The 11,729-nt window shown below is 43.6% G+C and overlaps 1 protein-coding gene across 2 annotated transcripts; it reads left to right on the top strand.

Annotated features, from left to right (window-relative positions):
* Nucleotides 1-5,547: 5,547 nt before the first annotated feature.
* Nucleotides 5,548-11,212, top strand: slc26a10 (solute carrier family 26 member 10). Of its 2 annotated transcripts, XM_026333737.2 has the most exons (18): nucleotides 5,548-6,174; nucleotides 6,567-6,677; nucleotides 6,825-6,982; nucleotides 7,095-7,259; nucleotides 7,349-7,501; nucleotides 7,588-7,670; nucleotides 7,743-7,890; nucleotides 7,982-8,095; nucleotides 8,309-8,386; nucleotides 8,473-8,568; nucleotides 9,026-9,132; nucleotides 9,377-9,446; nucleotides 9,578-9,760; nucleotides 9,872-9,926; nucleotides 10,100-10,188; nucleotides 10,276-10,330; nucleotides 10,443-10,549; nucleotides 10,639-11,212. In XM_026333737.2, the coding sequence occupies exons 1-18, from the start codon at nucleotides 5,910-5,912 to the stop codon at nucleotides 10,675-10,677; spliced, it is 2,076 nt and encodes a 691-aa protein (XP_026189522.1). In that variant the 5' UTR covers nucleotides 5,548-5,909; the 3' UTR covers nucleotides 10,678-11,212. The 2 variants fall into 2 exon arrangements, with proteins under 2 accessions (XP_026189522.1, XP_026189524.1); XM_026333739.2 differs by lacking the exon at nucleotides 8,309-8,386.
* The last annotated feature ends 517 nt before the right edge of the window (nucleotides 11,213-11,729 follow it).

Below are 11,729 nucleotides of genomic sequence, written 5' to 3'. Positions count from 1 at the left end.
CACTGTTGTTCACTGTCTGCAGGTTCATTAGTAATAAATTAACCCACTAAATTTCTGTAACTGCATTATGCCCTAACCCATATGTTCTCAAGTCATAATAATGATAATAATAATAATGATCTCTGCCTCAATAATCGATCCTTCATCTTTCTTTCTGAAAGTCCACACGTGTGTTAACTTTATCTAGTGTATTTGTGCTGCTTGTTCCTAGTATGACGTAAATGAACACAAACGCCCTCTTTCATGTTTGACCTTTGTTCTCTGGCGTCAGACGTGTGAGCCTGGCACGGTGGGGCAGGAAGGTGGTCTGGCAGTGACCGCTTGTACGGTTCTGGGTCCACGTCCCCCTGCCCTCCACCCTGCTGCCTTCAGCCTGGAACGTGCTGGAGAGGGTGTCGGGTGATGCGGCCGTGCGAACCGTTCCACTGACGTCAGGGAAAATCCAGTTGTGGAGTAACACTGAATGGTTTTATGACGACACAGGTTACATAATAAACAGATGCATCACAGTCCAGTCCTGCACTGTGACTATTTGTTTGAATTATTTGGAGAAAGACTTAAAGACTATTATTATTTTGTTAGTTAGTTGATCAGAAAAATCACCTTCTATACCAGTTTCTCTGATTCATGACTACAAGGTGAGTAGAAAAGGTGAGACGCTCTCCGACTATAGTCCACCTGTGTCAAGAAAACTGTTCCTACAGAAATTCAGCTTTAAAGGGCCAGTTCACTCACACTGACCCTTTTCTAAGATAAACCATGTGCGCTCCATTAAGTGGTTTGATTAAAGTCAAGAACCTTGTATAGGAATTGCAGATGGTGCCTAAATATATTGTGTCGTGCTAAAAGACTAAGTCTGATGCTGCAGCGGATTCAAGTAGAAGATGTTTAAAAAGGCACAGTGTTGTGTTCTGGTAAATATCATTGTTTAATATCAGTCACTTTCCATTTTACTGAGAGAAACGCAGGAATCTCAGAGACACTGTTCGAAAGACTCCACAAACAAAAGCAAAACAAGCTGCATGCCGACACAGGCTGGAAATGGCTACTAACATGATTCTGACAGTGAGCACAGCTGTCGTGACCTCTGTGTGAGGTGAGCCTGACTGCACTGCTGATTCTCAAGAACCCACTTCACCAGAGTGTCACGCACAAGACAAATACTAAAGTCACTACAGTGGATCAAGTGCAGACTCCCAGTCCCTTCAGCCTCATCGCTGTGATTTCAGTCTCAATATTTGCTTCTATGTGCATCTTTTTATCAGACATGCAGAACTTTGCAGAAACAGACTCACGTGTGTTAACACAATTTTTAGATGGAGACTTTCTGCTTTTTAGTTTTCTTGCAGTACACAGTCCCAGCTGCAGTAGACTGTTTTATGTGGACTTCATCTGGGACTAATCTTCCTTCTCCAGTGTACATGCAGCCGTTATGAAAAACGTACACCAGTGTTGTGCGAAGGCTTCTAATGCCAACCCAGGGAAATGTTATTTCTTCTTTGTGTTGAGCAGGCTAAGTGCTCTGCAGCTGAAAGTGAATCTAGTGCTAAGAGGAGTGTTGAGATGAAGCAGACAATGCAGCAGCAGCTCTTACAATGTGGTTCAAGGCTGTGTCGCCACTGTGTACTTGAGCTGCACAATGCTTTGGTATGGGTTAGGAAGTGACACATACCATAACCAGACTCTCCAGTCAGCCCCGGGCCTCTGTGGGTCAAAACAGCCCCCATACATGGTTTAGTAAATCGAATCATGTTTCTGAAACTGATAAAAACCGAAACAGCCAAAACTGTTATGTAAACACCATATACCTCTACTTTGGACGACATCCGAGACTGTGAGTCAGCGATATGGGCAGTTATGACTGTCAAACAAAAATATGCCAGATAAGACTGAACACTACTGCGTGTTTTTTTATGAGAGAGGGGACAGGCAGGACACTGACAATCAGCAGAGAAAGGAAGGTCAGATAGAAATCCAGGTCCCACCTTTTGTTCTCTTCAGGCTGCACAGGCAAAGCACTGGCCTGTTACTGCCTGTGTTGGTGTTTGGTCACCCAGCATGGAAGAGCACTTCCTTCACTAGCAGGAGACCAAAGCTCCACTGTAGATCAACCACTCTCCTCCTAAACCCTCAGGTTTAAATGCCGGTTTGAACTTTAACACAGGTTTAAATACGTGAGCTCATTAAATCCTCCTCTTTGTTTTTACCTTAATAATGACATAACGTTTAGCGGTGGAGGAGGATTTGTGAGTGCATGCTCATGCACAGTTGCGTATGGATCCTGTGGATGCAGGCGTGTGCCAACTTACCCGCCCAGGAGATGCATGACCCAGATGTCTGATAAATGGACATGGTAGGTGTGGTGGAGGTCAGGACACGTTCATCAAGAATGAACAGGAAATCAACGAGTCAGCCCAAAACCAGCAGGACTCATGCAAACTTAAAAACTGGCTTTACAAAAAGTATGAAAGAGACAATGGAAACCTTGATGCTTAACATTTAGACCTTAGCTGCATGAGGACACTGAACATTAGAGGGAAATTCTCCACAGAACTTTGACAAAGGTAATTAGATTATAGTGTGCTGCCCTGGGAAATCAAGACTTGGCTAATTACAGGCAAGTACAGAAGAATTAGCTCAACTGTTTTTGTTAAAAAGGTACTCAGAAATAATCCAGCCTGGCCAACTGTTATAGAATATCCACATTTCAATTCACATCAAAAGGCTGCTAGACAAATTCCTGGTTTGTGCTCAGCTCTTAACCTCTGCACAAACCCAGTACGGCCTGAGTGACAAATGACAACAAATTAATGAAGCAACAGGAAAAATCCTTCAGACACATGATTCACACAGTCCAACAATGTCAATACCTGGATACCACTAATGGATGGAGAGGAGCAGAGAACGGAAAGGGTTGGGAGAGGTAGGGACACATGGACACAAGGAGACGTTCGGCTGCCAGCAGCCAACCTCATAGACAAGGTCATCTCTGCAGTAACATGCAACGGGGGCTCGGGACAAGCGTCCCATAAAGCAGATAAAGAACAATAGCAGGAACTATAGGCCACAAAATGACTGGAGCCTCTCCCTGGATGAAAATAATAGAAAGACCCTGCAGGATCATGGCATACGCTCAGATGGAGGCGACAGGATGGATGAGGTATTTTTATCATTTGATTAATGCCAGTGCAACAAGGAAAGTGGGATCATGAGGTATGCTGACAAACTATTGTTGCCGCCAAAGACTCACAAGATGTCTTAAGTGTTTTTATGAGTCAAGATCATAATTTGTCTTGCAGGAAATGCTGCTCTTCAGAAAATTAAGATTCATTTCAAAGCCCGAGGGGATCTTAAACATACTGGTCACCTGACACATTTTGTGCTCACCCAAAAGCTGTTGAGACATTAGCATTAAGCTAATCGAACGCATACTGGGCTGTGTGCTGTATGGCTTGGTGTCCCAGTCAAATACTCACATTTCATCACTGCTTACGTTTCATAATAGCTGTCTGTGTTTTGATGGAGCAGAAGCGTTCTGTCTAGTTTGGGGTTAACGCTCCATATCCTTTTCCATTCAACACATTGTTCCTTTTACCACTGATTAATATCTTGTTTAAACAGCCTGCAGACACACCACGCCATCGCTATGTTCATAAATCCTCTGGAGCTGATCAACACAATGGCCCACATTCCTGGCATTTAATGGAAGTTCCTTATATCACTGCATCCCAGAGTCACAGAAACTCTAGGAATATGGCTGTGGAACAAAAACAACTCTCTGCATGCACGTCTGTTTATTTCATTTAGGTTAAAACATCACTGGGGTTGGGACATGTCACACTTTGGAGGATTTCCATCCATCACTGAACTTCTCACCTACATCATGTTTGACTGCAGTCACATCTTTAGCAACGATTTCTCTTGCATGGAATAAGAACAGCACAGAGAGTGTGGGGCCATGTTAGCCATTGTTCTGGTAAATCAGAATCAACAACAGTCATTAGAACCAAATGGAGACAGTTATCAGGGTTAAACCATCTGCCCAGTCTCCAGCAGGGGTTACCAAACACCCTCTGGTGATTAGGGCTCGTCTGGGCTCATGGGGGGGACGTGTCACATAAAACTAAATGATTTCATAACAATACCATTAGCTTATTGATATATTCACGTCCATCCATCCATCATCTAGACCCCCTTAGTCCTAACCAGGGTCCCAGGGATCTGCTGGAGCCTATCCCAGCTCTCTCTGGGTGAAAGGCAGGGGTCCACCCTGGACAGGTCCCCAGTCCATCACAGGGCCACATAGAGACAAACAACCTCACACACTCACACACTCCTATGGGCAATTTAGAGTCACCAATCAACCTGACATACATGTTTTTGGACTGTGGGAGGAAACCAGAGTACCTGGAGAAAACCCACACAAGCACAGGGAGAACATGCAGACTCCACACAGAAAGGCCCCTGATGGGTTTCAAACCAGGAACCTTCTTGCTGTGAGGCAACAGTGGTAACCACTAAAACACCGTGCCGCCCTGTCTGTAAACATGAAGAGTCAATTGAAGTCAATTTAGTTCCTGTTGGGAAACAGTTTTGAAACAGAGACATAAACAAACTATCATATCTTACATAAGAAAACACTCAAATGTATCTGAGGACACTCACATGTGCAGCATCAAGAAGCATAAGTCAAGCATAAGAGATGTTTCAGTTCCATTTCCAAAGGTTACAAAAGAAGGTTTTGCTCATATTCGGGCATCACAAGCCCCTTCCAGCCAGGGTCCAGGCCCATTCAAGTCAAAATGCTCGGGTGTCGTCCTGTGCGACAATAGAAAACTGTGGCATTGCCTGCACTTCCTCACGTAGCCTTGTGGGATGGCAGATGTCATTCATGAGCTGGGAGATGTTTATTCTCAAGTTCCACAGAAATAAATTCTCTGTTTTCCTTTGTTTTATAATTTCCAGAGTCAGACTGAACCTCAAGTGAGTCTGTGAGTTTCTTTTGCCTCAGTCACTCACGGTTTCAACAACCTTCCCATTCTGACTGTCTCTATATGTTACGGCCAATAGATGAATAGATCCTGCTTTATCTTGTATTTACCCAGCGCTGCCTTGTATTCACTCCTGTCTGACAAAGAACAACATCTCACTCATCACACATGATCTGACCAGAGTCAAGTTGTGGTTTGATCCATGAACCAGGCCGCCGTGTGCGATTGAGTTTCACAGGGGTCTCATGGGTACCAGGCCTTTTTCCTTATGGCTACATGGTTTAGACACCCACTCATTACAGACATCCATCCTTCTCGGAAATGAACTCCTTGCTGATAGACGTGGTTTGAGGTTACACCTCAGCTCCACCAACAATATGACTTTGATCTCTGTAGGCGTTTCACAGTGCCATGCATTGTACGACTTAACTGAGCCTCCTCTGAGCTTGTACCTCCCGCATAGCTCTCTGCAAGCCGGACATGAAGGAGGATCGGGCCTTGCAGTGCAGGAGATGGTGTGCGTGTGTGTGTGTGTGTGTGTGTGTGTGTTGTTGAGGGAGGGGTTGTGAGAGCAGTTAAGGCACATTGTATGCTGTGCTGCTTTCCTACTTTCTATTGAAAAATAAGAAAGTCCTTTTAGCAGTAGGACCCAGAGGACTGGAGCAGGAAAGAAACAGCGCACCTTTATGCTGCCTGAAGATAAAGATGTGGAAAAAGTTAATGAACCAACAGGCCGAGCTCTGAGCTCTGAGCCCTGTCATTGGCTGAGAAGAGTCTGACAGGAAAATGCAATGGCTCATGAGGTCAGCGCGCAGTCTGCCTGTATATATACAGTATATTGCATTAAGCTGCAGCTTTACAGGCTGTAAAACGGCGCTTGCGTGGTGAAGTGTCACCATTTATCTCTACAGGGACAATATGAGCGCGTCCGTGGCCGTGTACAGAAACATTTACACGGAGGACCGCTTCAAACAGGCGTACGGGTCCGAGGACGGCACACATGGAGGTCTGCGGCTCTGGGACAGGCTCGCCGGGAGGTGCAGGTGCTCAAGACGAGCCTGCCTTCACCTGTTGAGGCAGAGGGTCCCCATTTTCAACTGGCTGCTGAGATACAGGCTGAAGAAATGGATTTTAGGAGACACTATAGCGGGACTGACAGTCGGTATCCTTCACATCCCGCAAGGTGAGTAAAAAAAACCTCATCACACAAGCGCTTTAATTATTTGTCAGCGAAAAAAGTTTGTTTTTGCGAACAGGATTTGAAAAGTAGTTTTTAAACGATCAGTCACTGAACCATCGCTGCAATATTTCATATTAAAATGAGACAATATTTTATCTTAATAGGTAACAACAACAACAACAAGGACAATAATCATATTGATAAAAATAATGCACTAATACTAACAGGTGCTACTTAATGTTAATAATTGTCCCAACAATTTAAAGAGAGTCTGATTTTATGTCATGAAGTATTTGTTGTCATCAGGTAACTACAGATTTCAGCTAAATAAGGAGAGAATTTCGATTCTGAATAAAGAAGCTGCTTTAGCTGATAAACTGTCCTTCCATAAACAGGTATGGCCTTTGCTCTGCTCACATCTGTGGCACCAATATTCGGCCTTTACACCTCCTTCTTCCCTGTGGTCCTGTATATGTGTTTTGGCACAGGTCGCCACGTGTCCACAGGTAAGATTTGTGTCTGTGCACAAAACATCTATTGCATATTGTAGAGAAGCATATTAGCAAACATCTTCAGTCCGACAGTGACGTTGTCACATGCGTCTTATATTGTTTACACGGTTTTACTGAGACGTCAGGTGTTTGTTTCCTCAGGTACCTTTGCGGTGGTGAGTCTGATGACTGGCTCTGTGGTGGAGCAGTTGGTTCCCACTCCCCTGGACCTGAACTCAAGTTCACCTGAGGCCTCTGACCTCGAGTCACAGAGGATTGGAGTGGCCTCAGCTGTAGCTCTCCTGTCAGGCATTATCATGGTACATGGACAGAGTCTGTAAATAAATAATAATGCACCAGAGAAGGCTGATCTTTCTTATCGTTGAGACTGGACTGCCGACACTCACGTTATCTTCTTGTCTTGGACCCCAGCTCTGCATGTTTGGTCTTCAGCTGGGCTTCCTCTCCACCTATCTGTCAGAGCCAATCGTTAAGGCCTTCACCGGCGCTGCTGCCTTCCATGTCACCGTCTCACAGCTGCAAAGCATGCTGGGGCTGCGGCTCCCTCGCCACACTGGGACTTTCTCCCTCTTTAGGGTAAGCGCACTGCTTCATCATCAGGTCTTGCTGCACTGATCTGATCGTATTATTTGGGTTCCTCACACCTCACACCGACTTGTGTTCAGACTTTAGCATCAGTGATGGAGAATCTGCCTCACACCAACATGGCTGAGCTGCTGATCTCCTTGGTGTGTTTGGCTGTCCTGGTCCCAGTGAAGGAGATCAATGTGCGCTACCGTCAGCGCCTGCGTACGCCCATCCCTGTGGAAATCCTCACGGTTAGTCGACTGGCCGTGTGAACCTGCGTGTACATATAATATGTAGACTATTATTAACTGACTGTGGTTTTATCTTCGTTCTGTAGGTGATTATAGCTACGGCTGTTGCCTATGCCTCCTCACTGGACTCTGCCTACAACATTGAGATAGTTGGCCATATCCCAGCTGGGTAAGCTTTTAGATTTGGGAGAATAACTCACGTACTGATCAGCTTTAGTTTGACTTCTAATCCTATCCTCAGATTCCCAACACCACGGATGCCTGCCTTGCACACTTTTCCTGACATCGCTGGAGACACAGTTGCCATAACATTTGTTGGTTACGCTGTGTCGGTCTCACTGGCGATGATTTATGCCGATAAACACGGCTACTCCATACATCCCAACCAGGTGAAGCGTGAGGCTCTGGTCGTTCTTTGCCGAACTGTGAGGTTCTCATCAATGTGTTAACTCTTTGTGTTGGACCTGTGGTTGATTTCAGGAGCTGCTGGCTCATGGCATCTCCAACACAGTGTCCTCCTTTTTCACCTGCTTCCCCAGCTCAGCCACCCTCGCCACCACCAGTATACTTGAGAGTGCTGGAGGATTTACACAGGTAGTGCAGATGATGTGCAGAAGCTTCTGTGCATCTTCTCCTTATCAGTGTATGATCGATAAAGAAGAACACATTGCAGATTTTCAGTCGATAGTAATTGTTCAGTCGTGTACATGAATTCATCCTAATTTTATGCAGCCATAAACTGAATATTAGGGTTTTAACTGTTAGAGCTTTATGTCATGACGGGTCCTACTGTGCGTTTTCCTGCAGCTCTCTGGCCTGTTCACTAGCCTGGTTGTTCTGATTGTCCTGCTGCTGATTGGGCCACTGTTCTACTTCCTCCCTAAGGTGGGTTTATATGTCTGGATCTCTACAAACACTGGACAGAGGAAAGAAGGAGGGGCACTCACCTTATCAGTTCTCTCCCCCCTCAGGCAGTCCTGGCATGCATCAACGTCACCAGCCTCAGGCAGATGTTCCTTCAGTTCCGGGATTTACCCGAGCTGTGGAGAATCAGCAAGCTTGACTTTGTAAGGGCATTTATTCTGCAATGTTTTCCGCATGTACAAGAACAAAACACAGGAGAATAGAAGACAGATGGTTAATTAGTTCCCCAGTTACCATTAGGTGAACAGCTGACCCATAAAGCTCAGCTAATTGGGGTTTTCAGGTACTTCACATATATTATCCTGGTCAGTGGTTCCACTTATATGGAGTGAAATATTATGTGCTTTCAAGTTCAGTTCAATCGATGATGCATATATACCTGCATGATCATTGGGAACCTATACTTCTCCAGCCAATGAGAACAGGTAATAATCATCAGGGCATGGGCTCAGGTAGCACATCACATAAATGGACTTCCTCCTCACCCTCTCACACTGTTTGCTTGGCCTGACTGAACCATATATTTCACTGACATGGTTCCATTGTTAACTGTTGTATCCTGACCTGACAATGTGTTATTGTGGTCTTGTTTGTGTGTAGATGGTCTGGGTGGTGACCTGGCTGTCTGTAGTAGTACTTAACGTGGACCTTGGCCTTGCCATCGGGGTGGTTTTCTCCATGATGACTGTCATCTGCCGCACACAAAGGTACATTTTGACAAATGTCATGTTGCAGTTCAGCTTGTAGCAAAGTGTCGTAACTACGTGAACCCTCAGTGTAACGCTCATATGGAACAAAAGTTGTGTTTGGTCATGTGATGTAAGGAGTAAACAGTAGAGCCCCAGAATAAAACATGTTAGACTCCAATCACCTCATGTCCAGCAGGCCACTTGTGTTCATTGGTGGTGATGTGTCATTTTAATTTAAAATCAATGATCCTCAATTCAACAGGGCTGGTTGTTCAGTACTTGGCCGGGCCAGCAACACAGAAATTTACAGACCTCTAGAGAACCACAGCAAGGTGAGGTGATGTTCTTAACGCCCGATCTTGCTTGGTATGATTCCTTGCAATATCTGCAAATAAAAAAATCCACTTCAGAATATTGCTGACATTTCTAGAATAAAGCCGAGACAATCCTGTTTTCCTTTCAGTGCTATGAGGTGCCTGGGGTGAAGATCCTGACATATAATGGGCCTATTTATTATGGCAACCGTAGCTTCTTCAGGGAGGAGATAAGCAGGCTGTTGGGCCTGACGCCAGAGAAGATCCGCAGCCGGGAAAAGGCCAGGAAAGCCCTGGAAAGACGGGAGAGAGACATCAGTGTCAACACTGTGGTACGACGCCTGCAGCCACCGAATGAGCTCAGCTAAAAATTACACCCATTTTACAGGACACAGACTCAGTTTAATTTCAGTGTCTCATTGTTTTTTCATATCGTTCAATAGGACAAAGGCATTGCAGACACATCATTTTCCTCTGAAAATGACTTCTTTAAGTCAGGTATGTAAGAGCCTGTGCTTTTTATAGTGGCCCATGTCAATGATATTAAAATATACATACAGTTCCAGAAAGTAAAAACTATAAAATACTAAACATTTTTAGTTTTTTAGTTTAGTTTTAGTTTTTTTTTCTGCAGAGAGTTTCAAGAAAATCTAATTTCTTTTGTTGTGCAGAAACGTCTGAGAGCGACGTCCAGACTGTGTTAATTGACTGCAGCAGTGTGATATTTGTTGATGTTGCTGGAGCAAGACTCTTCACACAGGTTAGTCTGTGCAGGCTTCATTGTCCATAGTTCTGCCTCCTCCTTTTTGTTTTGCCAACATAACTGAATGCACTTGGGATTTTACAGATGTGCACTGAATGTCAGAAAGCTGGAGTTAATGTGTATTTGGCAAACTGCAATGGTAAGACCTCCCTAAAGGATTTCTAATTTTCTGTTTCTACTACTTTATACAGTTTAGAAATATGACATCTAGATACTTACTACAAAATGCCTTTTTCTTTCTGTCCATTTAGAGCATGTGTTAAAGATCCTAACATCCAGCGGTCTAATGAACTACATGAATCCTCAACACATTTTTGTCACTGTTCATGATGCTGTGATGTACATTCAGCAGCAGACGGTAAGCTAGAAAACACAAATTTACTCACGAGTTTGATTTCCAGTTGTAAACAAACGATGACGGTGCTGTTGTGCTGTTGTCTGCCCCAGGAAAAGCCTTCGGAGAACACCACCACCGTTTGGGTGTGAGGCAGCGGTGATCCATCAACCAGCTGTCTGGGACTAAAATGGAAGAGGACTTCTCCATTTGTTTTATGAGCAGAGACCATGTCTCTCAGCTGTAAATGAGCACTCCAGCATTTGGTCCAGATTGTGTACCGATGCTTAAAAAAGCAGTAGCCTGTTGTAGCACTATGTCAGGAATTACATTACAGTATTACCAGTTTTGCCTCACATATTGGACTATATAGGACTTTTAGTACACTGTAATCTGATAAGAAATTCCAGGGCTTTTAATTCAGGTAGATAAAAATATCTCATTGTATAAGTAGTGTAAAAAAAAACCAACAAAAAAAAAACGTGTAATTTCTGACTATAAAGCTGTAAAAACTGTGTATGACTATTAATAGTAATTGTTCTGTTTATTGTTATATATGCTGGAATATTAGAATAGTATTTATTTGGTTTCTATTTGTTTGAAATACATAAACTGCACTGAATAGTGTGTGTTTAATACTTTGTATATTTATATCTTTTGTAATATACGCTTGATTTAGCAAATACAGTAAATGTCATTCGTGCTTCAGTGCAGAAAGTCAACAGGAAATATTCTATTTATATTGAATTTGGTGTTTGTCAGTAACTGTGACATCCAGTGGCTGTTTTGACAACTAATTTAAATTCTCAGTGAATCAGAACAGAAGGTAATAAATATCAGAGAAAACTGGGTTATAGGTATCTGCAGCAATATTTAGATGACCATGGTTATTAAGTATGAACACTGGCATGGAATGTGAAGCATGCACTCGTCAGCTTTTGGAGAGAGAAGAAGGGCACTCTTTGTATTTGGTGAAGTATTGCAAAGCTGTGTCTCTACTGAGATATGAAAAATAGAAAATATGAGCTTCAAAAGACAAAAGTCTTCTGGCACAGCAAGGGAGAAAATGGAGAAAGTAAAGTCCTAAAAAAATCTGGTTTGTTCCTGTTACACTGGTGTTTATTTACACACATTTTCACCACGTTAATCAGGGAGACATACACAAACTTACATTAATATTAACATTAGATGGAGCTTTGGTGAC

The sequence above is a fragment of the Mastacembelus armatus genome, chromosome 7 (assembly GCF_900324485.2).
Source record: "Mastacembelus armatus chromosome 7, fMasArm1.2, whole genome shotgun sequence".
In the NCBI taxonomy this organism is placed as follows: Eukaryota; Metazoa; Chordata; class Actinopteri; order Synbranchiformes; family Mastacembelidae; genus Mastacembelus; species Mastacembelus armatus.
This window is presented reverse-complemented; position numbering and strand designations above follow the sequence as displayed.

Excerpts from the sequence above, each read along its gene's own strand:
- slc26a10 (XM_026333737.2), top strand. The coding sequence starts at position 5,910 with ATGAGCGCGTCCGTGGCCGTGTACAGAAACATTTACACGGAGGACCGC. Across the intron at positions 7,502-7,587 it reads TCCCTGTGGAAATCCTCACG|GTGATTATAGCTACGGCTGT; the intron begins GTTAGTCGACTG and ends TTCGTTCTGTAG. Across the intron at positions 9,133-9,376 it reads GTCATCTGCCGCACACAAAG|GGCTGGTTGTTCAGTACTTG; the intron begins GTACATTTTGAC and ends TCAATTCAACAG.